Source organism: Paroedura picta, chromosome 1, assembly GCF_049243985.1.
Source record: "Paroedura picta isolate Pp20150507F chromosome 1, Ppicta_v3.0, whole genome shotgun sequence".
Lineage (NCBI taxonomy): Eukaryota > Metazoa > Chordata > Lepidosauria > Squamata > Gekkonidae > Paroedura > Paroedura picta.
In genome coordinates, this window is record NC_135369.1 from 5,342,990 (window position 1) to 5,369,608 (window position 26,619).

The 26,619-nt window shown below is 50.8% G+C and overlaps 1 protein-coding gene across 4 annotated transcripts in view; it reads right to left on the bottom strand.

Moving 5' to 3' along the window:
* Nucleotides 1–355: 355 nt before the first annotated feature.
* CELF3 (CUGBP Elav-like family member 3) overlaps nt 356–26,619 on the bottom strand; it is a 109,175-nt gene continuing 82,911 nt past the window's right edge. For 3 of the 4 annotated variants that reach the window (XM_077320526.1, XM_077320540.1, XM_077320516.1), the window contains 8 exons: nt 26,056–26,199; nt 23,408–23,558; nt 21,905–22,054; nt 20,431–20,496; nt 18,367–18,471; nt 15,030–15,173; nt 13,202–13,344; nt 356–4,709 (listed from right to left, as the gene is read on the bottom strand). In XM_077320526.1, the coding sequence (XP_077176641.1) occupies nt 13,217–13,344; nt 15,030–15,173; nt 18,367–18,471; nt 20,431–20,496; nt 21,905–22,054; nt 23,408–23,558; nt 26,056–26,199 (888 nt within the window). In that variant the 3' untranslated portion in view covers nt 356–4,709; nt 13,202–13,216. Of the gene's footprint in view, nt 4,710–9,025; nt 9,104–13,201; nt 13,345–15,029; nt 15,174–18,366; nt 18,472–20,430; nt 20,497–21,904; nt 22,055–23,407; nt 23,559–26,055; nt 26,200–26,619 lie in introns of all 4 variants that reach the window. The other variant, XR_013228169.1, reaches the window with a different exon arrangement.

Below are 26,619 nucleotides of genomic sequence, written 5' to 3' on the forward strand. Positions count from 1 at the left end.
TTATCAGCAAAAAATCCCCACTTTCTAATGGACTTGCTAATGAACTCCACCCAGACACAGGAAAACATTTCATAATGGACTTGCTAATGAACATTCTTTCCCCCCCCCCTCATTAATTGCCCAGCAATTGCTCACATGCTCCACATTTTGGTACGGAGAGATGCCATTGGCCAGATTCAACATGGCTTCTGTTTACTGCCATTTGTTCAACTAGGCTGGGAAACTAGGTTCAGAAATTGTTGTGACTTGGGTCTGATTAGGCTAGGATTACTCTTGCATCTTAAACGATTCCCCAAAGCAAGTCCCCGACGGTTACGATGCGAGCTAGAAGAAAGGGCCAAAATATCGGTTGGCGTTTGCTTTTTCACTTTGTTTTATTTAAGACAGGAAAAAAAAAATTAAATTATTAAAAGTAAACAGCAATAAATAATCAATAACTTAAGCAATATCATCTGAAACATATAATCCAACTCTTGATTTTTATTCCCCGTCGCTAAAAGTTCATCTTTCCCCCCCTCTTTTTTTTTTTTTTTGTCCTCCTAAATAAAATGACCAAGTAATAACCCCGCCCTCCCGCCCCAGAAGGGAAAAAAATCAAAGGAAAAAGGGGAGAGAGAAAGAGAGAGAGACTGAGAGACAGAAAAGAAATGAAAGCATTTAAAATCCTCTAAAATCAGAAAAGGTAAAATGGCAATGGATCAAAATCCCCTTTTTCGAAATTTAATTGCCACTAATCTGGAATTATTTACAATTACTGAATCAGCAAAAGAGACTGTAAACATATTTTTCTTCTTCTTCTTTCTCTTCTTCTTCTTCGTCTTCTTCTTCTCTTTCCAGTATGGGATAACCTTGATTTCAGAGCTGCAGTGGACATGAGAAGTTTCTGAGCATAGACAGAGCTTGTTGAAATGACGGATTTTTCTGTAGGTGGGGTTGGTTTGGGTTTTCTTTTTTACAATTGCCTTACGGAGGCCCAGAAGGACAGAACCGTGGTCTTATAGACCAGTCTTGGGAAAGGATGTGGATGACGGAAATCTTGTTCGCGGCTGGGGATGGGGGGCAGGAGGGAAATTCCCGTCTACGCTGGGGCTGGACGGCTTGAAAGGACCGGGTGGAAAGGACCGACAATAAGAACACACGCCAAGGTACCCAAGATGGGCGTGTGCGGTGGGGAGAGACAGCTATCGTATGAGAGGAGGTGGGTCCCAAGGGGAGCTGGACAGGGAAACGTGGGTTCAGTCGCCGAAACGATTCTGCGTCCCTTTTTGCCCCCCCAATTTGGTAAGGGTGGGAGTCCCTTTTTGAATTCCCTGGCCACCCGTCGGACTGCAGCGTTGTAATATTAAGGAGCTGTCAAAGTGCTCCGGGGAGAGCCTGACAGTCATCGGGGTAGGGCTCCGCGCTCCATCCCGGTGAACTCCGTTGGCGCTGGCATTGAGACCGTGGGCTTCCCGCCGACCTCCCTTTGATTTAGTTTCATGGGTGACCCATTCTCGTTCTCCACCAAGCACCCAGGAAGTGGCTTGATCTTGGACTTCAGAGTGCGGCACAGCGAGGGAAAGACGCGGGGTCTGGAAAATCGCCAGGCGTCCAAGCGAGCCCGGGACAGGTGGAAATAGTCACCCGAGAAGCTTCAAAGGAGAGTGGCAGACAGAGAGAGTCTTGAAACGAAATTTCGAGCAAGAACTAGGAGCTCTTGGAAGGGGCTGGCTCAAAGCCAAGGGATTCGTGCGGACTCGGGAAAGTTCGGCATCAGGTTCGGTGGCGGTTGTGATGGGGCCGGCCAGCCAGGGGGCGAGGGGGATGTTGGGAAGTTGACCGAATCCCGTTTCCTTCTGTAGGCCTCCGTTGAACGGTCCAACAGCCCATTTCTCAGTCTTTTTTGGGGAGGAGTGGGGGAAGATATGCTTAAAGGAGGTGGGCTCCTGGGCCATTGTGGTGGCGATCAGCTCGGCACGCGTCTACCTCCTGGTTCAAGTGCATCTTGTCTCAGGCTCCGAGTGTTCCCGGAAAGAAGGGGGTACACTTTGAGTGTAGGATTTGCACCCAGCCCTTCTTGGAAAGAGGTCCTGTGCTTTGTTCCCAGGCGTTTTCCTAGCCAGGCCCTGCTTCCCTGGGGTCTTCAGGCCGTTCTGGATTCCCAAGGAGGTCCACCTGCGTACCTCGACACCATCCTGTTTCAGCACCCTCCGATTCTGACGCCTCCTGTTGTTAGGGCCCCAGCCCTTCTGCCCTGTGCAGAAGGAACTGCCTTCCATAATAATATTTCTGGCGCACCTTAGTGAAGTCTAGCCGGGCCAGGGAGCTCATGCAGCCATGTTTGTGAGAGAAATAGGCCCTGCTTGCTCTACTGGAGCTAGCTCGGCACCTTTTCCTAATTTTCGTCTGTGTTATCTATGCCGGCCCGTTTCCCATCCACGGAAGTCTAGGACTGCCCAGTGCTCTGTTCTCGGCTGCTCTCCGTAACTAGCTGCTGCTTGACCTTGCGTGGGGGCAACAAGCCGGGGGGGGGGGAATGTCGAAGGCTATTTTTTGGGATGTGAGGAATCTCGTTTCGACCCCGATGTCCCCATTATCCCATTGATGAGAAGCCGCCAGGTAGGAAGGAGCAAGGAGGGGATTTCGGAGGGGGAGATTGAACATCACGCTGGCCGACAGCAGGGGAGGGAACGGGATCGAGACGGTACTTCTGCGCTTTCAGAGCAAGGGTAGAATCAAAGAGTTGGAAGGGGCCTCCTGGGTCATCTAGTCCAACCCCACTGCACTATGCGGGACACTCACAACCCTCTCGCTCATCCACTGTCACCTGCCACCCCCTTGAGCCTTCACAGAATCAGCCTCTCCGTCAGATGGCTCTCCAGCCTCTGCTTAAAAATCTCCAAAGATGGAGAACCCACCACCTCCTGAGGAAGCCTGTTCCACTGAGGAACCGCTCTAACTGTGAAGAACTTCTTCCGGAGGTTTAGGCGGAATTTAGAATCTTAGAATCACAGAGTTGGAAGGGACCTCCTGGGTCATCTAGTCCAACCCCCCCACGCTATGCAGGACACTCACAACCCCACCGCTCATCCACTGTAACCTGCCGACCCCTTGAACTTTCCCAGAATCAGCCTGTGTGGGTTTCCTCCCCCTCAGCAATGCTCCTGTGCCTTTAACGGCTACACGGCTGTTTTGCTGTGGCACCTCCACAGGCAAGGAAAAGCTTTATTGGTTGCATTCCTATCTGTCCTGAGCAGGAGGGCAGATCATGTCCTGTGAGAGCCATTTGCATGTGGTTGGGGTGCTCCTGTGATTCCTCAAAAGCCTATCCACCGAGCAATCTGCCTGTTGCCTCTCTGCATGATTCCTTGGCCTGGCTCTGCCCTCAGTGTCATCTACAGGATAGGTTTTATTTTGCTTTATTTCTGCAGCGGGTGTGACCGGTCTTTTGATCGGTCCCAGGGAAGAGGAGCAGCACAACGGACTGCCCTGGGAGGGAGGCTGCCTGTTGTGCCTCTGAGCTAGCTGCGGAATCCCCGGGAGTGGGTTCTCCTGCTGGGGGGGGGGCAGGCTCGTATGCTTCCAAACTCTTAGTGCTTTCTGGTTGCAAAGCACACCGAAGATCTGTCTCCAGTTCTTTCTGAGAGATGCCGGAGAGAGGCCCTCCTTCCTTCCCCTCGTTCTCTCTACCCACCGCGGGACAAGGGGGGGGCGGTGGGACGAGCTGCTGGGGTCTGGCTGGACTAGTGGGACAAACTTGTGGGGAGAGATGATTTTCGAAAATTCTGTGGTCCCCACGCTTGCTCGGCTGTCTCTTTCTATGTACAAAGGAAAAGCTCAGGATGAAAACTCTGAAGACCACTGGATCAGCACCTCTTTCCTTCTGCTGCTGGGTTGGACTCCACGGGTCCATTCTGCTAATGAAGGTGGTTTACCGTACCCAAACAAAAGAGGCTGTGAGAATCTGGTGTCGGGGGGAGGCTCCTGGTACCTGTAAGCGTGGCAGATCTGTGGCAATCCGGGTTTCCTAGCCAGGGTTACGTGAGAGCTCCCCGGGAATTACGTGGCCTTTCCCGAAGTTCAGATGGCCGCTGACATCACTAGACGTCACTGAAGCCCCTTTCCCCTGTTGCTCCACAGGCCTAGTCTCTTTTTCACAAGAGAAACGGTAATTGATCCATCGATCGATTGATTGGCTGGCTCCCGCATCTGACTTCTGCGCCCGGTTCTCTAAAAGGAAACGTCACCACTTCCGGGTTTCCCCAAAGCCTGAAAAATAGTTGAGGAGGTCCTCCAGAGTCAAAAGGTTGAAAAAGGCCGAGCGACTCGTCCAAAAGAATCTCGTCCCCGCCCCCTTTGACCCTCCATCTTGAAACTCGGTTTCCCCTTGCAGAAGGGTTTTCCTGGCTCGGACCCCTGAGCCGGTTTGCTCCTCTGGTTCCTCCAAGGGCCGTGTTTTTTCCTGCAGGATTGGCTGTGCCATGGGGAGGGTGGCATCTAAGTGGGCTGGGATGGAAGAATGGCGGCAGGCCGGTTTGGTCAGCTCCAAGCTCCAGGAGGGAGTTGATCAGTGCAGCGGAGGATTGTTTCTGGGTAGAGCTGGGGAGGAAAGCAGGGTCCCTGTAGCTCTTGGGGGGTGAGCAGTTTTCTGAGATCTATTGGAAGAAAAGGACATGGGAGGGTGGGGATGAGTTGGGGAGGGGGCTTTGCTCTTTCATTGAGCTCCAGACCTAGAGAGGAACAAGAGGGGGAGAGAGAGAAAGAAAGAAAAGAGGGCAGGGGAGAGACAAAAATAACATATGAATCTGAAGTCTTTTTCTACATTGGGGGGTGGTTGAGGTTCTGCTGGCTAACAGAGACCGGGAGCTGGCTGGTAGCCTAAGACATGCAGAGAAGGGAGGCTGGCTGGCCTGGAATCCTGGGTTCGAGACCCACCCTATCCCAAGTCAATTCCATCCCAGCCACTGACCCGTGCCCTAGCAAAATGTGTGGCTCACTGCTGCCAACTTCTGGTGAAAAAAAAAATTGCGAGGACCAAAGCAGAGCAAACATTTTAGGGGGGAGGGCTTGCTCTGTGAACAGAAATACCCAGATGTCTGTCAAACATTTTTAGAAATTAGATGCGGGCATTTCTTAGCAAGGCTTCTGATTGGCCATTGGAGACTTGATTGGCAGTGCAGGTTTTGAAAACTGTGCCTGGCTCGGCAGGTCTAGTTCGGCCAAAACTCTCAGGTGGCCCCATTTGGAACTTTAGCTTTCATATCAAGATGGGGAGAGCTGGAACTTTTATTCATGAAGAATGAGCCTGAACTCATCAAAAAATGTCGCAAGACCTCGTCTTCCCCTGCACGTTTTGGAGTTAGCAGGTATGGGCAGCCATGTGTTTTGGAAGAAGTAGGAGGATCCTGGATAAGGGCCAAAAGATCTAGGGAGGGGGGGGACTGGAATCTTATCGTTCCCCCCCACCCCTTCTTAGAACGCAATGCTTCCCTCTTTTTCGGTTGACCTCCCAGGATTCCAACAGCCTCGCCCCCCAAAATGCAATGCAAACTGCACAGGATCATCCATATAGCTCCTTCTGCCATTCCGCCATTTCTCCGAGGGCAACACAGTACGCCAAGGTGATAGTGGGGGGACCCAGCCAGGTTCGGGGACTTACCCGTCTCTCCCTCCACAGCAAGGTGACGAGAAAAACAGTACTCGTCTCTGGAGTGTACGTTTCACCCCCACGGGCGTAGGACTTGGGTGATCGTAGTCACCTCTTTAATTTGTATAATCTTGTCTAAGCCACGGGTGGGGGGAAAGGGGAATCCCTACCTCTGCCGCTGACTTCTGTTTGGACCATGGGTGCATCCCTTTGCTGACAGTCGTCTACCCTCCCTGCTTGACGTAACGGGCCGGGCACTGCTAGGCTCGACCCCGGTCGGGCTTCCAAGGGCAATTCTGCAGTCAGTGAAGGGGAAGATCGTCTAGTCCCGCCTTAGGGAATGAGCCCCTACCCCCCTACGAACCGCCCTGTGGAGCCAGCGGTCTTCGGCGTCTGGTCTCCACAGAGTGTCAGTGTGGCCCCACAAGGCGACTGGAAGTACACAGACACACACAACCGACGACGACGACGACATCAACGAAAGAAAAGCAAAACACAGGAGAAACCCACAATGACGACAGGAAAACGACAACCAAAGGACAAAGAGGCCCTTAAGAAGCTTGGCTTCCCACTGACAGAACAGCACTCTGGCCAGGCAGCCACACAGCAGCACATGAGGTTCCGGAGGCATGAATGGTTGCAATGGGACAGCCAATCGGGGAGCACCGCATGGGGCGGTGGTGGAGTGCGACCCGGGCTATGAGGAGGTAGGGGTGTAAGAGAGGAAGGGTACCCCCATGCAAAGTGGAAGGTAGGAGGGGGGGCAGGCCGGCGTGCAATCGGATTGAAGTGGAGGCGGGGAGGATGGCTGGGGGGGTTGTGAAAAGAGGCGTCTGGATCGCGGGTAGCAGTCAGGGGGTCCCCTTTGCCACATGAGGAGGAAGCAGTGCTTTGCCCTAAGGCCTCAGCTTGGACCTAATTGTTTTTTGATAGCCCTAGGAGAGGAGAAGTGGTTATGATGTGAAGATTCATGACAGCTTTTAAGAGACATTTTCTTAGGCGTGCAAGGGGTTGAGAAGTGAGCCGTTCTCGCTTTGCTGAGAACTGAAAGAGGTTCTGGAGCGAGGAGACGGGAGATGCCTCCTCCTTTTAAAACATCTACCAGGAACGTGTTTTACAACAGTGGTCCCCAACCTGCAGTCGGGCCGCGGTTCCCTCTCCCCGCCCCCCCCCCGCAGTAAAAAACTTCCCAGGCCACAAGCTTGCTGCCCGGGAACCTTCTTACTGCGGGAAGGGGGGGAGAGGGAATAAGGGCTGTGCCGTGCATCACACATGCGCGGCCCAGCCGCACATGCGCACATGCGTGCTGCGCGGCCGAAATCACGCATAAGCGGCACTTCGCGCATGCGTAATTTCGGCTGCGCATCTGCATGCGCGGCCCGGCCGCGCAGGTGCAACCACACGTGCGCGCTGCGCGGGCGTGGCCATCGCCCTGCCACTCCCCAGCCACAAAAAGGTTGGGGACCACTGTTTTACAAAGCACTCTCCGGGCATAAGGTATCAAGGGGGTAGGCCCGTCCGGGTCCACTCTCATATCAATCTGGTTGCTCTGCTTAAAAATGGGTGTTTGGAGCATGCATGGCAAAGCGGTCCTCATATTTCCTCTAAGTTTGACTGTGGAACAAAATATCCTTAAGATTTGTCTCAGAAATAGACATTTGCTCCAGAAAAACTTCGCTATAATTTCATATCTGGGATTCGGTGGGTGCTATTTCCCCCATGATCGCTGAGTGGTTTTTCCAATTTCAAAATTTCAGAGCCATTATTTTCCATGGAAAATCCATTTGAGGGTCTGGGATACATGATTTTAAAGATAACTTTACCAAAATGGCACCAAAATTTAAATTGGGAAAGCAGCCAGACATTTTTTCTGGTATGATTGGAACTCAATTCTTCTACAGTTCCATGAAAAGCCCAATCTTATGGAAACAATTCGAGACTTTTTAAATTCGGATGTGTGACATTATAGCTTTTGATGCCCAGTGCTGTAGAAAGGTGTCATCATGTAGCATTAAGATTTCTAAACAGAATAGCTAGTCTAAAAGCAAGTCTAAAAGCAAGTAAGCTTGACAAAGCTAACACCATCTTAAGAGTACATGGGTTTGAGCGTACACGCTAACGTCTGACTTTAATTTTACCTGGTTTCAGCTACTACGTAAAAGGTTATTGCTGATGTGAAGAAGAATGTGGTAAAGTGGGTAAAATGACAAAATGTCTCACAGGTTTTCTTCCAATGTAGTTGAATAAGCAGAACTTTTGTAGTGGGGAGATCAGGGAACTATTTTTGCAAATACGTCACATAAGGGCAAGATATACGTATCCCTGATGCTAGACAAAGCGTGCTTACACCAATATGAGAATGTAGATATGCAGTAATTGAAAGGCATCTGCACGTGTCTAAAAGTTGTTTATTACATTGTATAAAAGGTTATTGCTAGTGTCTTACTAATAGAATTTGCGGGTCTTTGTCACCGAATTCCCCTTTGTTGTAATCAAGTTGCAATCCCCCTGTTGAGTGGTCACACACCAGGCGAACAAGCCTATTTGGGTAAGGGAGCTTTGACTCTTAAAAGCTTATACCTTGAAAATCTTCTTGATCCCTAAGATGCTACTGGACTAAAATTGAGCTCTTCCACTGAGGACCAATGTGGCTCCCCTCTGAAACTACCGAGAGAAACTTTCTTAGTTTTCTGCTACTCTCGTCCTATGCACGGTGAATGTGAAGCTGGAGACAGAAACCGATAAGCTACGCCGGGAATACCGCCTCGACTAAGCACATCAGGGACTCGTGTGGCAAAAGTGGGAGAGGGGTGGGATGGGATGGGACGTGGAAGCCGTGGCAAGAAGTCTGAGGTTTGCCCACAGAACGAGAAGCACAAACCAACCGCATGGTGCCACCAGCCAACACACAACTGAGAAATCAAACCATACAGACAAGCAAACACGGCACAGGCAAGGAAATTTTTAGAAAATCCCACGGCGACATGGTGACGACAGCAATTTAGAGGTGATTGAAGAAATGCAGGCAGAGGGGGATAGGAGAGGAGAAAGGGGATCCAAAGAAATGGAGGCCACAGGGATGTCACATACAATTACAAATTGAATCGAGATTCTCTCTTTTTTTGCACTAGGGCGTGCGAGTCTGCGGGCGTGGGTGCGAGAGTTTTGTGTGCGGGCGTGGTGTGCAAGAGGAAAGGGGAGGCACTTCACCAAACGAAAACTACGTTCCAGAAACTCACGGCACATCCAGTAATGCTAAGTCACGCAGACGTCATGCAAAACAGTGCAACTCGGATCACATGACGTTTTCTTTGTCTTTCCAAATAATAATAATAATAAGGAAAAAAAAAGATACAACCACTTTTTTTTTTTTTGTTCATTCCATTGGATGCAACTTACAAGGGGGGCGGAGCTAGGTCTCCCGCGACAGCGAAGGGTGGCTTAGCAACAGAGTCGTCTCAAGATATGATTGGTCCCCTGCCAAGGGAGGTGGGGAAGTGGGTGGGGTTTCAAGCGGCAAAGAAAGAAAATGGGTGTTTGGTTTCTTTTCGGTTTTCTATTTTTTTGAAAAAAAAAATTATTCTTCTCTTTTAATGTTTACGTCAGAAAGGAGCAGGGGGGATGACATTAATTCAAAAGAAAAAGACTACTTACACATTAAAAGAGACAAGATAGGAATTTGTTTTGTTTGTTTGTTTTGGACTGCTGTAAAACCCCTACGCAGCCAGATCCGGAAATTTTAAAAGAAAAATTTCAGTGATGTTGAATTTGCGGTGTCTTTAAACTATTTGGGGCTTACTCAACAGGATTACGATAAATGCCAGTGCTCATATTGGGTTGGATCTCATGAATCTGTTGCACGAATGGTGTGTGTGTGTGCTTTCCCCTACACAAGAAGGCTTCTTCTGACATCGGAGAGGGATCCGTGCACTACATCTTTGACACATTTTCACTTCTCAGTTCGGCAGACTAAACTCAACTCTGCCCATGACATGGAACTAGGGTTGTGCGCGGTGGCATCTGAATCAGCCGGTCCAGGGAGGGGAGGTTCAGGTGCCAGTGCGTCAGTCGACGCACACATGGAGGCGCAGAGCTTCGTGAATGCATGTGTGCGCTGAGTTGCACACCGGCGCCCGCTCCCTCCTCACAGCGCGGTACTGGCTGCGTCGGCCTGGAATGGCCGATTCGGACACTGCCACGTACAACCTACATGGAACCCACTTATTATACTCCTAGAAACAGCAGTGCTATTCCGAGATGTCTCTGTGTCATGCTAAGGTCAGGAGTAGGGTTGCATGCTCCATGTGATTCGGCCACTTCAACGATCATTCGGCGCTAGCCACCTCAGGCTTTGATGATCGCCGAAATGGCCGAACCGCACCGGAACGCGCAACCCTTGTCAGGAGGCTGGGCAGAGAAATGTACAACATCAGGATCTCAGGAATGTTCTAGCGAATGTTCTAGCAAGAATGTTCAAGTGATAAAGGAGCAGAGGCACGGCTGCTGGTTTCGGCGATGGCCTCGTGTTTTACATCGTCCGTTGTTTCGGCCCTTATTTAGTTCCCGGAAACTGATACGGGAATATCCGCCGTAAAACTTTATTTATTCTTTGTATGTTACTGTGTATGGGTTAAGGACCATTAAGTCAGTGCTTACTTTATGTGATCCCTGTACATTAATGACCCCTAAAGTCTCCTCGTTAATAGCCTTGCTTAGGTCTCGCATATTACTAGCCTACTGAATGTTTTACGGTCCAAACCAGTCTGTTACCCAGGTGACAGTCAACCCTATTAAACTTAAAAGGGAAAAAATAATATGCCATGAGATTAGGGGGACCTGTTTTTAAAGACCTTCCTTGTCACCTTGTTGTCCGGGGCAGAAACTATTTGTAGGCGCTCCTTATAATAGGCTCAATTGAAAAATGTTCTTTTCGGGATTGTCACCATTCCCAGGAGTGCGACTAATTCCCGAGAATTCGGTGGAATATCCCTGTGGGTCGTTGAAACCCTGTCTCTTTAATGTGCAAAACATTTCCTTGAGAAATTAAAACAGGGGGCTGTCTAGTGTCACCCCCACAATACACCACCACCACCACTAAAAACGACAAAAGAAACTTTCGAGAATAAATAAATAAAAGTCACGCCAAGAGAAATTCGCTTCAAACGATAGAGATATATATGAGAAACACGCACACAAGAGAACAAGACGGTTAATCAGAACAAAGGCATGGGACACGTCACGCCACGAACAGACACTTACGGACCCTCACTCCCCTTGTTTTGGGCATGCTTCTTACCCTAAAACTGACGGGCTAGGGGTGGGTCAAATTTGGGTGAAGATAGCAGGTATGTGGGAACAAGACTGAAATATCTGTGTTTAGGAGCACAGGAGTGACTGAGGGTTTATTGTTCAGGCTAGCGATCAGCAAGCAGACCCCTCGATAGTCAACAAAAGAGGCTTTGGGGAACGGTTTTCTCAGTAGTCCACTTGGGAGGAAATATCGGCCTGCCATCTCCCACACTTAGACCCTGCTAGGGCTGCCAACTCCAGGTTGGAAAATTCCGGGAGATTTGGAGGTGGAGCTTGGGGAAGGTAGATTCGGGGACGAAGCTGAGCAGGGGGACAAGGCCACGGAGTGTGCCCTCGGACACCGTGGTTTTCTCCAGGGGAACTGATCTCTGTGGCCCGGAGATCAATTCCAATGGTGGGGTGTCTCCAGATCCCACCTGGAGATTAGCAAAATAGCCCTGGAGCTGGCTGAACCATGCAGGCCCACGCAGCACCAAGGGACTCGTATAAAACAGATGAGTCTAGGGGGCATTGGTGCTACAACTCTTTCATGGTCCAGCTTGCTTTTGCCCACCAGGGACACCCCTCCTGGGAATGAGTGATTAGAAACATAGGACATTTCCCTACAAAGAAATCCCTATACACTCATCTTCGATTCCGAATGGATGTGTTTTCTAAGCAACCTGTCAACCGCACTGAACGCTCTCTTTTTTGTTTTTAATTTCGTAAACTTGTATTCCGCCCTTGCTCAGGGTTTTTCAACTCTCCCGCCCTGCCTACACAATTTGAGCTTCCCTATGGAGCCCGTAAGGATGGATGCTTGCTCTTTGTTCATAAAGGTCTTGAGCAATGCATTGGTCGGCCTTGAACGATGCAGTGAGGAAGTGTTTTGTTCCAATCTCATTTCAAAATTTAACCGAACAAGGTTTTCTTCTTCTTTTATATAAAGTAAGCTAAAAGGAGGAAGCCAGGAACTGTAAGTTCCTTTCAGGGGTCTTTGGACAGGAGACCTTGATTGGTGGCACGGATCTAACTCGGTCATTTCTGAGACTTGTGCTAAACATATTATGGCAATAATCGAAACCTCCCATGAGCTCAGGCAACTGCTCTTCGAAGGAGGGTTGCCTGCTGTCTCTCTGCATGATTCAGTCATCGGTCTGGTTTTCCCCCTCTTTTGTCACCAGCCTCTTTTTGAGGGCAGCAAATTCTGCAATACACAGACGCAAGATGTCATCATGTCCCCTAAAGGTGCACACCTGAGCCTTCGGGGAGGGCGGTATATAAATCTAAATAAATAAATAAATAAATAAAACGACCCACTTCCAAGGAGGTTTCCTGCTGGATCTCTGTGTGAGTCACTGCAATTGGCTCCCCTAAGAAAGCTCACCCAGAACGGTGTCTGGCCCAGGAATGCAAAGGGAGGGGCTGCTCTGAGACCCGGAGAATGCTCACACTAGAAGTGGGGCCTACAGAGTAAACGTAAGGATATATAGAGGTTGAGATTTATTGAGCATCGATGACCTTGTGTTTATTCCCTGGCTGAGTCACCTGACATTCCCCCATCTTCAGCTTTGGATGAGCTCAGTAGGGGGCAGGAATAATCTGCCCCGGATCTTATTTCTCTCCTGAACCTGGGAGGCCACCACTGCAAAGCCTTGCCAGGCGATATTCTTAATTCTTAAAAAATAAACTTAATTGCCCGGCAATATTCAGTGTGCTCTGGAAGAGGACAAGAGGGCAAGTTTGCTCGTTCTTGTCCGGCCAGTTCAAAACAATCAGCTCTCTGCATTGCTCCCAAATTTGGAGAGCAAGTGGCAGGGCAAGCGAAAGGGAGAAGACAACATATGATTGGAAACTCTGGGCCGGCTGGTGATTTATAAAGCATTTCCCTTAAACCGCTAGTCCCTCCCTTTCGGATTGTCTCGCATCAGGGGGAAATCCTTCTTCTTGATAAGAACATGTTTGAGTCCAGGGGTCATTGTGGTTACGAGCTTTTGAGAGTCGAGGCTCTGGCCAAGGCAGCTTTGTTCCTCAAAAGCTCATGTCCCCAAAGTCTTGTCGGTCTTGGATTCGAATCCAGTTATTCAGCTACAGACCGAGTTACCCTCAGCAATTATCCCCGAAAAGAGATGATCGGGGAGGAGAACTGATGAGAGCCTGCAAGGAAGTGTGCAGAAAGGTGACAGTCCCTGTCCTCCAACCTCTAGGATGCGTTCTGGGCATTGCTCTCTCTCTCTCTGCTTTTAACAGCTCTGGCCGGGATGCCCTCTCCGACAAGGGACTCACCTGATGGGCAGCAGTTCAGTAGGGACGGTTGGCATCTTTGGGCCGCTTCAGCTGGACCTTGAGGCGTTTCATCCCAATCTGGAAGCCGTTCATGGCCTGGATGGCGGCCTGAGCGCTGGCCGGATTGTCGAAACTCACAAAGCCTGAGGGGAGAAGCAGAGAGGGGTAGGGGGTGGGGAGCACCCACTGAGACCAAACCTGACGGCAGAAAGGGAACCACGGAGGGCGGGCGGGATGAGAGGCCATGCTTCAGGTGCACCGAGGGAGCGTTAGTCGCGGGATTAGTCGTCCTGAGATTACGCTGACTTTTTAAAAGCAAGTTTCTAGTCCTCATGGCTCGAAAGGAAATCAGCGATGCCTAGGGTTCCCAACCTCCAGGTAGGAACTGGGTATCTCCCAGAATGACAACAAATAGCCAGACTACAGAGATATATCTCCCTGGATAAAACGGCTGCGTTAGTGTGTGTTTGTGGGGAGCTGCTATAGCATTATAGCCCAATGAATCATTCCCCAGGCTGTCCCCCTAAATCAGGGGTAGTCAAACTGCGGCCCTCCAGATGTCCGTGGACTACAATTCCCATGAGCCCCTGCCAGCAAATGCTGGCAGGGGCTCATGGGAATTGTAGTCCACGGACATCTGGAGGGCCGCAGTCTGACTACCCCTGCCCTAAATCTCCAGGGATTCCCAACGTAGAACCGACAGTCCTAAATGCCTGACTGAGATTTCAGGCGCCAGCACGAAATAAGAATTTCGGGGGCTTCATTTTTGGTCCCCATGGTCTTCCGCCAGCAGCACAAGAATAAGCAATGTTAAATAGGAGAAGAGTTGTGTTTTATATCCCGCTTTTCACTGTCCGAAGGAGTCTCAAAGCGGCTTGCAATCGCCTCTCCCCACAACAGACACCCGGTGAGATAGGTGGGGCTGTGAGAGCTCTGGCAGAACTGCTCTGTGAGAGCAGCTCTAACAGGACTGTGACTGGCACAAAGTCAGGCAGCTGGCTGCATGTGGAGGAGCAGGGAACCAAGCCCACCTTTCTTGACACCGAACTGGCTGCATAAATGTATGCAGGACAAACCGTGGCGCTGATTAGGCAGAAAAAAATAAATTCAAGAAAGGTTGGGGGAGCTTGGTCTCTTTGGCCTGGAGAGGTGATGACTGAGAGGGGATCTGATAGCCATCTGCAAGTATTTAAAAGGCTGCCATATAGAGGATGGAGCAGAGTTCTTCTCTCTTGCCCTGGAGGGACGGACCAGAACGAATGGGATTAAATTAATTCAAAAGAAATTCTGTCTAAGCATCAGGAAGAAGTTCCTGACAGTTAGAGCAGTTTCTCAGTGGAACAGGCTTCCTTGGGAGGTGGTAGGTTCTCCGTCTTTGGAGGTTTTTAAGCAGAGGCTGGAGAGCCATCTGACGGAGAGGCTGATTTTGTGAAGGCTCAAGGGAGTTGCAGGTGACAGGGGATGAGCGAGAGGGTTGTGAGTGTCCTGCATAGTGCAGGGGGTTGGACTAGATGACCCAGGAGGTCCCTTCCAACTCTATGATTCTATGATCTCAATAGGCATCATCTGTGATAAAACTGTACAAATAAAAGTAGAAGAAAGACCCCTTTTCCATCATGGCCACTAGATTAGACAGAAGTCAACAGACATGGAGCTTCCACAAGCTGATGAGTATCAACCTTCCCTTCAAACCACCAGAGGATGTTCCTCTTGCCTTTTCAGTGTCCCTCAAAATCTGGCACCCTGGCCTGTTACCTAGGTTTGCCTGAGGATTGGGCTGTCCCTGCCTTGCCCGTTCCACCCTCTCCTCTCCATTGGCCATCCATACCGAAACATTTGCTCTGATTGGTAGCCCGGTCCACAAAGACTTTGGCAGAGATGACATTCCCAAAGGGGAGGAACATCTGGAGGATCTCAGAATCCGTAAACTCCTGTGGCAGGTGATAGATGAAAATGTTACAGCCTTCGGGACCTGGGAGAAGACAGCGAATGGCAGGATGGGGGCAGGGAAAGAAGACAGGGGAGTGGGTAAAAAGTGTGTGTGGGGGGGGGGAGAGAGAGAGAGAGAGAGAGAGAATTACCAGTTAGAAAGACCCTGGATCCTAAGAATGGTAGAGCTGGAACATCGCAGAGACTTTTTCAGCTCTCCTCAAAGATCTTGGATGTTTTGAAAAGCCTCCCAACCTGCTCTACTGTTGCTCTACTGCTGCAAAATTTGGCAGTAGCTCAGTTTGAACCCAGACCTCATGAGTCACTCAAGGTCTCACCTACCCCTCACTTCCCAGAGATAGTTCTGTACCCGGCCTACCCTGCAATCCCTGCTCAGTGGGTGCACCTCCCACAAGCATGCTGGCAGTCAGAGCATTGCCCGGTGCTGAGGTCTGGCACACCTCTAAAGGTAAAGGTCAAGGTATCCCCTGTGCAAGCACCGAGTCATGTCTGACCCTTGGGGTGACGCCCTCCAGCGTTTTCATGGCAGACTCAGTACGGGGTGGTTTGCCAGTGCCTTCCCCAGTCATTACCGTTTACCCCCCAGCAGCAAGCTGGGTACTCATTTTACCGACCTTGGAAGGATGGAAGGCTGAGTCAACCTTGAGCCGGCTGCTGGGATCGAACTCCCAGCCTCATGGGCAGAGCTTTCAGACTGCATGTCTGCTGCCTTACCACTCTGCGCCACAAGAGGCTCTAGAGGCACACCTCTAGGGGACACTAATTCTGGATAACCAAAGCATCAGGAAATTCAGCCAATCAACTCTTTTGTCTTAGGCCTTTTATGCCCTGGTGTTTTCCTGTGCTTTCACGTTGCATGGCTATTGTTCTGTTTTGTTTTGTTTTTTCTGCATTTCTCCTCACTTTCTATGTTAGCGATCATTAGGAAAGGGACTGAGAATGAAATGGCCAATCTTGTAATGCCCCTGTATAGATCTATGGCGTGGCCTCATTTGGAAGACAGGTCTGCTCACCGTATCTGCCAAAGCAGTGGTCCCCAACCTGCGGGCCATGGCGCCGGGCCGCAGCTCCCTCTCCCTGCCCCCCCCCGCCCCGCAGTAAAAAACTTCCCAGGCCGCAAGCTTGCGGCCCGGGAAGCTACTTACTGCGGGAGGGCGGGAAGAGGGAATCAGGGCCGGGCTGCGCCCGTGCAGGCCGCGCCCGCGCGGCCCGATCCGCAGGCGCGGCCCGATCCGCGGGTGTGGCTCGCGGGCGCGGGCCGATTCGCGGGCGCGGCCAGGCGCGGCTCGATGCGCGGGCGCGGGTGCGGCCCGCGGCCCGAAGCGTGGGCATGGCCCGCGCGGGCGCGGTACCCGCGGGCGCGGTACCCGCGGGCACGGCCCGATGCCCTGCCGGTCCCCAGCCTAATAAAGGTTGGGGACCACTGTGCCAAAGGATAGGGCAGACCAGGAAAAAAGTACGGAGGAAGGTGACCAAAATTATTTGGTGGAAAGGTTGAAGAGTCTAGAACTTTTCAGTTTAGAAAAGAGATTGGCGGGGACAGGAGGATGGGCGGATATGGAAGAAGTTTATAAAATTATGCCTGGGGTGAAGAGAGTGGACGAAGAATTGTTTTCCCCTCCCTCAATATACTAGAATTTGACGACATCCAAGGAAACTGATGGGCAGTAGGTCCAGGACGGACAAAGGGAAATACTACTTTATACTGAGAGGGATGAAAATGTGGAATTGGCTGCCGGAGAATGTTGGGATGGCCACATCAAGAAACAGCTTTAAAAGAGAATTAGACAGATTAATGAAGAAGTCTCTCAATGGCTACTAGCCATAGTGGCTGAGGGGAACCTCCATATTCAGAGGCAGTTAACCTCAGAATCAACCTCAGGGGACAACCTCAGGGGAAGGCCTTGGTCTCTCTGCCCAGTTGATGGCCCTGCAGAGAAACTGGTTGGCTGCAGTGTGACAACAAGATGTGATAAACCCAAGTGAGATTACTCTCCTTGTCAAACCCTGTCCTTCTGGTTCCACACACAAAATCTCCTGGTATATTCCAAACCAGACCAGGTAACTCTATGTGCTCTGGGGTCTAGAAGCAGCTCTAAGACCAGGGATCCCCAAAGTGAAGCCCATGGGCACTCCAAGTGGTTTTGGAAGTGGATAGGGCCAGGTAGAGCTTCTGCCCAGCAAAGTTTCTGATTTCCAACTTCATTGGAAATGCAGATTTAAAAGAAATACATTACTTTGGGGGCAGCTGCCTCCACAGCACATGGATCTAACCGTGTTACTTAAGTTAAGCTGTGGCCACCATTTTGTATCTGGCCCCGCCTTTTTCGGCAGCCATTTTGTTGGCGTGCAGACAATGCCAATTCAGAATTCTGACTCAAAAGGTTTGGGGACTCCTGCCTGAGACAGACGCTTTCAATCCAATACCCAGAAGTTGTTCTCTGGTTCCAAAGCTTCTGCAGGTTCTGATACCATTTTGTCCTGGAAAGTGGAATCTCTTGGACAATCTTCTGGGGGAGCTCTTTGTAAAAAGCCTCCAGGGGGAAGAGAAACAGCGTGCGGGATTAAAGAGTTGCATGTTCAGATCTCTCTCTACCCGGGTGGGAGCTCCTTTGCGGCGTTCAGCCTGGCGAGGCTGAGGCTGCAGTTTAGGCTGGTGGGGAAGCAGGCCTCCCCAAATGAATTGAGCATGCTGGCAAGTTAGAGCTGTACACTAGAGTTGTGTACTCTGGCGATCCCTGAAGTCTGAAGCCACCAGCGCGCAGCAAGGAGGGAAGGGGTGCCGGTGGAGCGCCAGAGGTCTGTGCCTGCATGCAGCTGCCGGTTGGCATGCTGGCGGCAGCACTGCCCTTCCTTTCCACATTGCGTTCTTGGCCGCTTCGGGCTTCAGCAATTGCTTGAAGCGGCCAAAGCACACTGGGACACACAACCCTACGGTGTACACCCAGCTCCTTCCTGGGTAGCAGCTTCTTCTGGGACCCATGACCTTGCCTTAGACTGAATCTGAGCCTCGGTCCTTAGGAAGAGTTAGAATTGCCAACTCTGACTGGCAGCCGCTCTCCAGGGTCTCAGCCTGGCATCTTTCACTTCGCCTCCTGCCAGGTGCTATCAGGGACTGAACCTGGGACCTTCTGCGAGCCGAGCAGATGCTCTGCCACGGAGCCCCTGGCAGAGAAGGGATTCCTCCATTTGAGACGCGATCCGGGCCGACCTACCTTCCCTCTGCTGCTGCTGCTGCGGGGGCGGCTGCTGGGCGATGATGGTGGCTGGCTGCTGCGGGAAGGCCGGGCTCACCAGTCCGTAGGCCGCGGGGTAGGCAGCTGTGGGGGGAAGCCAGGAAAAGTGAAGGGCGGGACAGGACAGGAAATTCAGGAAATTCAGGCTGGCATGGTCCAGGCAACAGGGCCTAAGTGGTGGGGAGTGGCAGGTCTCTAGTGATGCTAAGGCAAGACATGAGAAGGAGGACCAGTGCTCTGCTGTTGCCCAGGTAGTGGGGCCTATGCACAAAAAGGAATATCAAGCCACTGGGGTTGCCCAGGCAACAGGGCTTATGAGTGAGAAGGCACACCAAGACTCTGCTGTTGCCCAGGCAACAGGGCCTATGCACAAAAAGGAATATCAAGCCTCTGCTGTTGCCCAGGCAACAGGGCCTATCAAGACTCTGCTGTTGCCCAGGCAACAGGGCCTATGCACAAAAAGGAATATCAAGCCTCTGCTGTTGCCCAGGTAACGGGGCCTATGCACAAAAAGGAATATAAAGCCTCAGTTGTTGCTCAGGTAACAGGGCCTATGCACAAAAAGGAATATCAAGCCTCTGCTGTTGCCCAGGTAACGGGGCCTATGCACAAAAAGGAATATAAAGCCTCAGTTGTTGCTCAGGCAACAGGGCCTATGCACAAAAAGGAATATCAAGCCTCTGCTGTTGCCCAGGTAACGGGGCCTATGCACAAAAAGGAATATAAAGCCTCAGTTGTTGCTCAGGTAACAGGGCCTATGCACAAAAAGGAATATCAAGCCTCTGCTGTTGCCCAGGTAACGGGGCCTATGAGTGAGAAGGCACACCAAGCCTCTGCTGTTGCCCAGGCAACAGGGCCTATGGGTGAGCGTGAACACCAACCCTCTGGCGTTCCTCAGACAAGAAGGCCTATGGGTGAGAAGGAACAGCAACCATCAGGTGTTGCCTGGGCAAAGAGGCCTATGTACGAGAAGGAAGACCAAGCTTATGGTATTGCCAACGCACCGAGGCCTGTGTGCAAGAAGGAACATCAGGTCTCCTGTGTTGCCCTGGCAACGGGGCCTATGCATGAGAAGCCTCTGCTGTTGCCCAGATTGCTACCATGCACCTAGCATTGCCCCAGATAACCGGGGAACAGGGAAACTGTTGGCCTGGCGCCGTCTACAAATGAGGCCTGAGTCCAAAGGAGAATGCTTGGGCCAGGCACTGGGGGCTAAGAGAAGGAAAACGCCAGGCTGCTGGCCTAGAGTAAAAACAGGGCCCGAGCAGAAGAGTCAGTATCAGGCAGCTGCGGCATCTCAAGCCACAGTAGAGTTACCAGGCCGCAGTGTCAGGCCCCGCCTCCCCAAAACGTGGGAGATCCATCCAATGTGCAGCCACGTGACTACATCACTGCCCATGTGACCTGAAAGCGATGGTGTCACTTCCAGAACGTCAGGGCAAAGCTCTGGAATTTGGAGCAAAACTCTATGGTAGAAGCCAAATTTACCATAGAGTTTTTGCCCAAATACCAGAGCATTGGTATTTGGATGTGATGTCGCTTCTGGGTCATACGGGCTGTGACGTGGACACGTGGCTGTACATTGGATAGGCATCCCATTCCTCCCTTCTCCATCAGTTGCCAGGGTGGCCTTCCAATCCTAGGCCATAGGGAGAAGTCCTGGAATCACTCCGTCCGGGAGAGAAATGCTCAGCAACATGCTGCAGACATCATATTTGGACCAGGACAGAGACACCAACCCTCAGGCTAACACCATATGCAGAGTCGCCAGGTCCTTCTTGGACACTCAGCGGGGTGAGGGACTTGGGTTGCTAGCTCCAGGTTGAGAAAATCCTGGAGATTTGGGGCTGGAGCATGGGGATGACAGGGACCTCAGTGGGGTCTGATGCCCTTGGGTCCACCCCCCAAAACATCCATGTTCTATGGGAAAGCTGATCTCTGTTATCTAGAGATGAGCTGTAATTGCAGGGGATTCCCCCAGTCCCACCTGGAGATTGGCATCCCTTAACCACACAGGGCCCCACGTTCGTAACCCCCACAAACCTGTGTAGTGCTGCATTCCAGCATAAGCCTGCTGCAAGGGATCCACAGGGGCTGCCGGGCTCTGCGCTGTGGCATGGTGTGAGGGGAGAAACAGAAAACACAGGCAATAAGCACATTGCATATTCCCTAAATCCCTTAAACTGGAAACCCATAAAGGCAGAGCGCTTGAAGTCGCCAACTCCAAGTTGGCGATCTGAATCCAGTGATCTGAGCCCAATGCGAAAATGAGTGTAATTGGGTTTATCCCTGCGTCCGACTTTTTGAGTCATTTGGGAATGCCCCTTTCCTCATCACTGTCCTTTGTCCCGCTCTTCCTCACCGTGTTCTGAAAAATCTGCTTTTAAAAAAAAAAAAGGCGGTGATCGTGTTACAACGCAGTTTCTAACTTTTTAAAAAAAGGCAGCCTTGCAGTCTTACACAGCAGTGTTATAATGTTATAACTCAGGTTCTTTAAAAATGTTATAACTCAGGGTTTTTAAAAAATACATTCAGGACACTCTGGAGGAAAAGGGGGAGGCGATCAAAGGCACAGAATAGTGGGATTAAGGGAAACAATGAAAACAAATGGGTAAACAGGCATCGTTTAAAAAAAACATTTTTTGAAAAACGGAAGGGAGCAAAGCATGATGGGTGACTGCCTCCATCGGACTCAGTGCCGAAAGCATGTTGCAATTTTTTTTAGCTAAAGGGAGGCTAAATAAGGGTATGTCCTCTAATGTAGAAATGGTCAGAGTCTACCCTCTCAAGCAACTATTTTACCCAGGGGACACAAGGGCTCAAATGGAGCCTGTGTATCTTGGGGTAACATAAAGTTAGTCAGTTAAACTGTTAGGACTATCTCTCTCTTCTCTTCCTAACAAAGCTCTTCTCTTCTTAATCAAATGCTATTGTTCTTTAAGCAGTTGGTGCAGTCACGGGGGAGGGCTATTGTCTTCCTTCCCTGCTTGCGGGCATCCTGAAGGTATCTGCTTGGCCACTGCATGAAACGAGGCGCTGGACTACAGTGACCTTTGGTCTGATCCAGCAGGGAAATGTTTATGAGGGTTTAATTCTATACCCTCTCCTGCCCTTTCAGCTGCCTTCCAGTACTCAGAAGAAGAAGGACGAATTAGGTAGTGGGAGAACATGTTGAATCATAGAATCACAGAGTTGGAAGGGGCCATGCAGGCCATCTAGTCCAACCCCCTGCTCAACGCAGGATCAGCCCAAAGCATCCTAAAGCATCCAAGAAAAGTGTGTATCCAACCTTTGCTTGAAGACTGCCAGTGAGCGGCAGCTTCTTCCCAGGGGTGCTCAGAGAAACAGCAATCTGCAGCTGGCAACGGGGGATTACGAGCTGTAGCCAAAGGCATGTGATTCGGGATACCCAGGTATCGTCCGTGGGTGAGATACCCACAAAGGGGAGGCCAAGAGAAGAGGAACGCAGAGAGACTGGTGCAAGGCTCGGAGAAGCAAACTCGGGCAGAGAAAATACCTGGATAGGGGTGGACGCCATTTGTGTAAATGGCCTCTGAGGCAGGCTGGCCCGTGCTCTGTGTGGGAACGGGGCTGTACCCGTTGACGCTGAGGGTGGCTGGGATGGCAGACACTGGCGTGGCAGCGATGGCTGGCGGTGTACTGGTACCTGTGGGGAAAGATGTCGGGTGAGGTTGGCAGAAAGATGCCTTGGCCTACTTCCAGCCCTGTGTCTTGTCCTGCCATCAATTGCCTTCACTTCCCAGAATTAATTTACTTCATGGTGCCTTCACTTACTGGAGTGTATTTACTTAACTGCGCCACACCTCCAGACGTCTCATGTTTACAGTTTGCGTAGCATCCTTAATACAATAAAACACTTGCTAAATAAGAATGTAGTGTCATTTTTGTGTGTGCAGTACTTTGCCCGAGCAAAACTAGGAAGCATTCATCTCAGCTGTCTTGAAATCCACCATGCAAAGAGATTTCTTTGGCACCAAAATGTCTGTTTATTGGAAATTTGATAGGACTTTGACATAGAGGAGAGAAAGGAGGACTTTTATCCCTTTCTCACAATAAAAGAGCTTGTGGGCACTCCACAAAATGAATAAGCAGTAGGCTTAGAACTGTTCAAAGGAAGTCCTTTTTCACTCAAAGAACTTGTGGACTTCACTGACACAAGGGATCACGAGTGGCTATCAGCCACAAGGTATTGATGGAACACTGCCAAGACAGCCATGTTCTGTCTTCTTGGTGCTAGGGGGGCAAGAGTGGAAGGGCTTCTGGAGTCCTGGACCCTCCGGTGAACTACCTGATGCCACCTGAGTGTGGGCAGGATGGGCCACCGTCCTCATCCAAGATGGCTTCTCTTATGTTCTTAAGAACAGAGGTCTATACAAGGTATACAATCACAGAGTTGGAAGGGACCTCCAGGGTCATCTAGTCCAACCCTCTGCAGAATGCAGGAAATTAACAACTAAAGTGAACACTCTGGGACAGTGATGCTCTGTCTTCTTGGTGATGGGGGAAAAGACTGGGAAGGCTTCTGGAGTTCTGGCCTTGCTGGTGGACCTCCTAATGGAACCCAGATTTTTCTCCTCCTGCTATATTTCCACTGTGCTACGTGATACGAAACTATGGTGACCCAATCGTCAAAAGACCATAAACCATCCCCAAAAGCCCCAAAACAAAACACAAGAGAAAGTGACGCATTAATAAACATCAGAACAGAGAACAATGCCTTTGTACTCTCAACAGAGCCAAACAGAAAAGTCTTCTTGCCTGCTTTTAGAAGAAGACACATGGGCCTCCCAAAATATGGCAATCCAGCACTCTGGGGCTACCCCAGACAAGGCCCTGCATCACCCGGAAGCCCACCTGGCCTGCCTGAGAGATGACAAAGTGCTACAAGTTGGAATCTTGCTCCGTCACTTCCTGTATAGCTGATGCTCAATTGTAGGTATGGAACATCAGGGTTCTCTCTCCCCCTCCCCTTTGCCTCCTGTCCCGGGACCCGGATTACCTGAGGAGGGCGTGATGGGGGTGATGGGGGTGGCAATGAGGCCATTGGGGTTGATAGTGGCCATCTGCTGCATCTGGACGGCGGCCATCGTGGCCATGGGGTTGAGGTAGGCAGAGTGGGCAGCCACCAAAGCTGCTTGCTGCTGCATTAGCTGCAGGGTGGAGAGGAGCAGGGAAGGAGGAAGGAAAAGACAGTAAATTGCTTCATTGACAGCTGGAACACCTCCCTTTCCAGGGCCCGTTCCGCACACATAGGATAATGCACTTTCAATGCGCTTTGGCAGCTGGGCTGATTCTGCACTTACTTTGTTTATTTCATTGTGGATCCTGCTGAATCCAGATCAAATTGAACTCTGGTCTTTCTCTATCTCCCCCCTCTCCCCATTGAAACAGAAAAGTGTTCTGCACGTGGTTAGGGAAGTTCAGAAGGGGAGGGGGGAGCCAAGCACAGCAGCAGTCTCTTTCTTTTCTAAAGGGGAGGAGTAAGGATTGGAGGGGGAATAAATCCAAGAGCCAAATATCTACCGAGAGACGTTAGGGCTTCTGGAGCTTCTGCCAAGAAAAGATAGGGCTTCCCCTTTAAGAGAAGCCTTGCAATCTTGGAACGAGGAAGCCTTTGAACTGAAGCCAATCAGGGCCAATCAGGGCTTTTCTACCACAGACGCTCAGCAACAAGTCGGAACCAGCAGAGGCTCAACAGCAAGTTATTTTGGGGAAGGCAGACTGCTACATGCTTTCTCCTGCTAATTTTTCAAATATTGAGGGTTATATCTACTCTAGGATATCGTGGGGGAAAGGTAGGGTCACTCTGGATCAATCATGCTTGTTGCAGAGGGAAAATTTCAAGCGCCCAAAATCAAAGTGGAAATCACATTCAGTGGAGATAGCAGGACCGAATTGACCTGGGACTGGAATAAAAGCTCCGTGCAGATTCAGCCCTGGATATTCCTGTGCAGAAAAGGAAAATCTACTTCTAAAAGTGCATTATCTATTGTGTGCAGAATAGGCCCAGGTCTACCAGCTACCCAAATGCCCATCAGTACCCCCCCTACCAACAACAACTTCCAGCATAACTGTCTCTCTTGTTGGGCTTTGCCAGCTAATGTCAGAACATATTGGAGCATAGTCTGCACATTGGAACATAGCATGGTAGTTAGCATATTTCGATCAGGAACTTCCTGTTTCCCTCCCCCCCCCCCAAAAATGATCTCCTCCTGACTGACACATCCTCTCTGCTTGCCTCTGGAACAGACAGGATGAATGCGGAACAACAGTTAGTGAGTTAGACTGCTTGGACTCCCTCTCCCTTTCACCTATTTGCCAAGTTACTTCTCTTCACAATAAAACTATTTTATTACTTTTAAGCAGCTCCGCGTTGCATAGTTAAACTCAGACAATGGACCAGAAGGCATCGTATCCGATTAAGAAAAGAAGACCGGCTTCCTACCCATGTAAGCACAGAGTTACAAATAATAGGAAGATAACTCTTGAGGAAGGCCCAGTGAGAACAACCTCTGAGGAAGATGCATTATGAAACAGGCTTACATTAAGATCAGGGGTGGCCAGCCTGGGGCTCTCCAGACATCCATGGACTACAATTCCCATGAGCCACTGTTCTGTTGTTAGCTCTCCAGAGGATCTGGTTGGCCACTTAGTGTGACTGGATTCTGGACTGGATGGACCCCTAGTCTGATCCAGCAGGATTCTTCTTAGGTTCAAATGAAGGTCTTGGCAACTATGCCCTGGGGCTGGCCCTCCAGAGGAACTGGTTGGCCACTGGGTGAGGCATGATGCTGGACTAGATGGACCCTCACTGGTCTGACCCAGTAGGGCCCTTCTTATGTCCTCATGAAGGCCTTGGCCTCCCTGTCCTGCTATTGGCCCTCTAGAAAAACTGGTTGGTTCCTATGTGAGATGGGATGTTCAACTTGATAGACCGCTGTTCTGATCCATCAGGGCTCTTATGTTCTTGTGAGCACTAGTCCCTGCAGTGCCTGTTTCACATGTGGTTGTCCCCATGGTCCATCTGTCATATCCACCCTCCTGTCTTTCACGGGAGAGTTGAATTAGAGGTTCAGCTGAGAATCACTCCCCCCTCCTTGTGGCAAAGTTCCTGGCATTCTTTCTAAACCTTCCCCCTTGTGCTCAATCGCTAGGTTTTTTGGTCCAGAGAGCTACCTCTCTTCCCCGCTGTGAGAACTCACTCTTATCTACCTGTGTCCTTGGTCTGTCTAGCAGGTACTGGAAATTTACTGCCAAAAACAATAGGCAGGGCAGACTGGATGTCTCCTAGGATTTGCACCTTTTTAGATCAAAAGTTTTTCCTATGTGAACCCATCTTCCTGCCTAAACTGCCCCCCTATATATACCCCCAGGGGGCTACCTATGCTTGTCTCTATCAATGCTTCCCTGCACCTACCATGCTTTGTCCTGTTTCATGGAACCCTTCAACAAAGACTGACTTCTTAGCACCACATGTGTCTGGAGCATCTCTTCTGGTCGAGTGCACCAGCCCACGGTTTGTGACACCATCCCCATGACTGCCCTCTATCCCTGCCCCCGGATGGCCACTCACAGTCTTCTAACGCCTTCTCTGCCCCCAGCATCCCCTCCCTCAGCTCCCCCACCGGAGATGGCCGGCCCTCTTACTGCTTGGGTGTAGGCGCTGTAGGCCCCAAACTGCAGCGCAATGGGGCTGAACATGCCCAGCTGATTGGCCACTTGCTGCATGCGCCGGAGGCCCCGCTCCTTCTCGGTGTCTGCAAATTTCACCACGAGGCTGGAGGAGGCGCCCTGGAAGGGAAGCAGACGGCCCCGGAGGGTCACCGGAGACTCCTTCGCAGACGCGAACATGAGTCTTTGCCTGGACAGGAGATGATGGATCCCCCCCTCCTTGGACACTGCCTTGAACTTGCTAGAGCTGAATGTGATCCCTCCCCCTTACACACACGATGGTCCCCAGTTCAAATCCAGCTCCCCCACCACCACTGCCAGTGAAGGCTGGAGAAAGGACTGCAGCACTGGTTAACCAGAGAGCCAGTTTGGTGTAGTGGTTAGGAGTGCGGACTTCTAATCTGGCATGCCGGGTTCGATTCTGCACTCCCCCACATGCAGCCAGCTGGGTGACCTTGGGCTCGCCATGGCTCTGATAAAACTGTTCTGACCGAGCAGGAATATCAGGGCTCTCTCAGCCTCACCCACCCCACAGGGTGT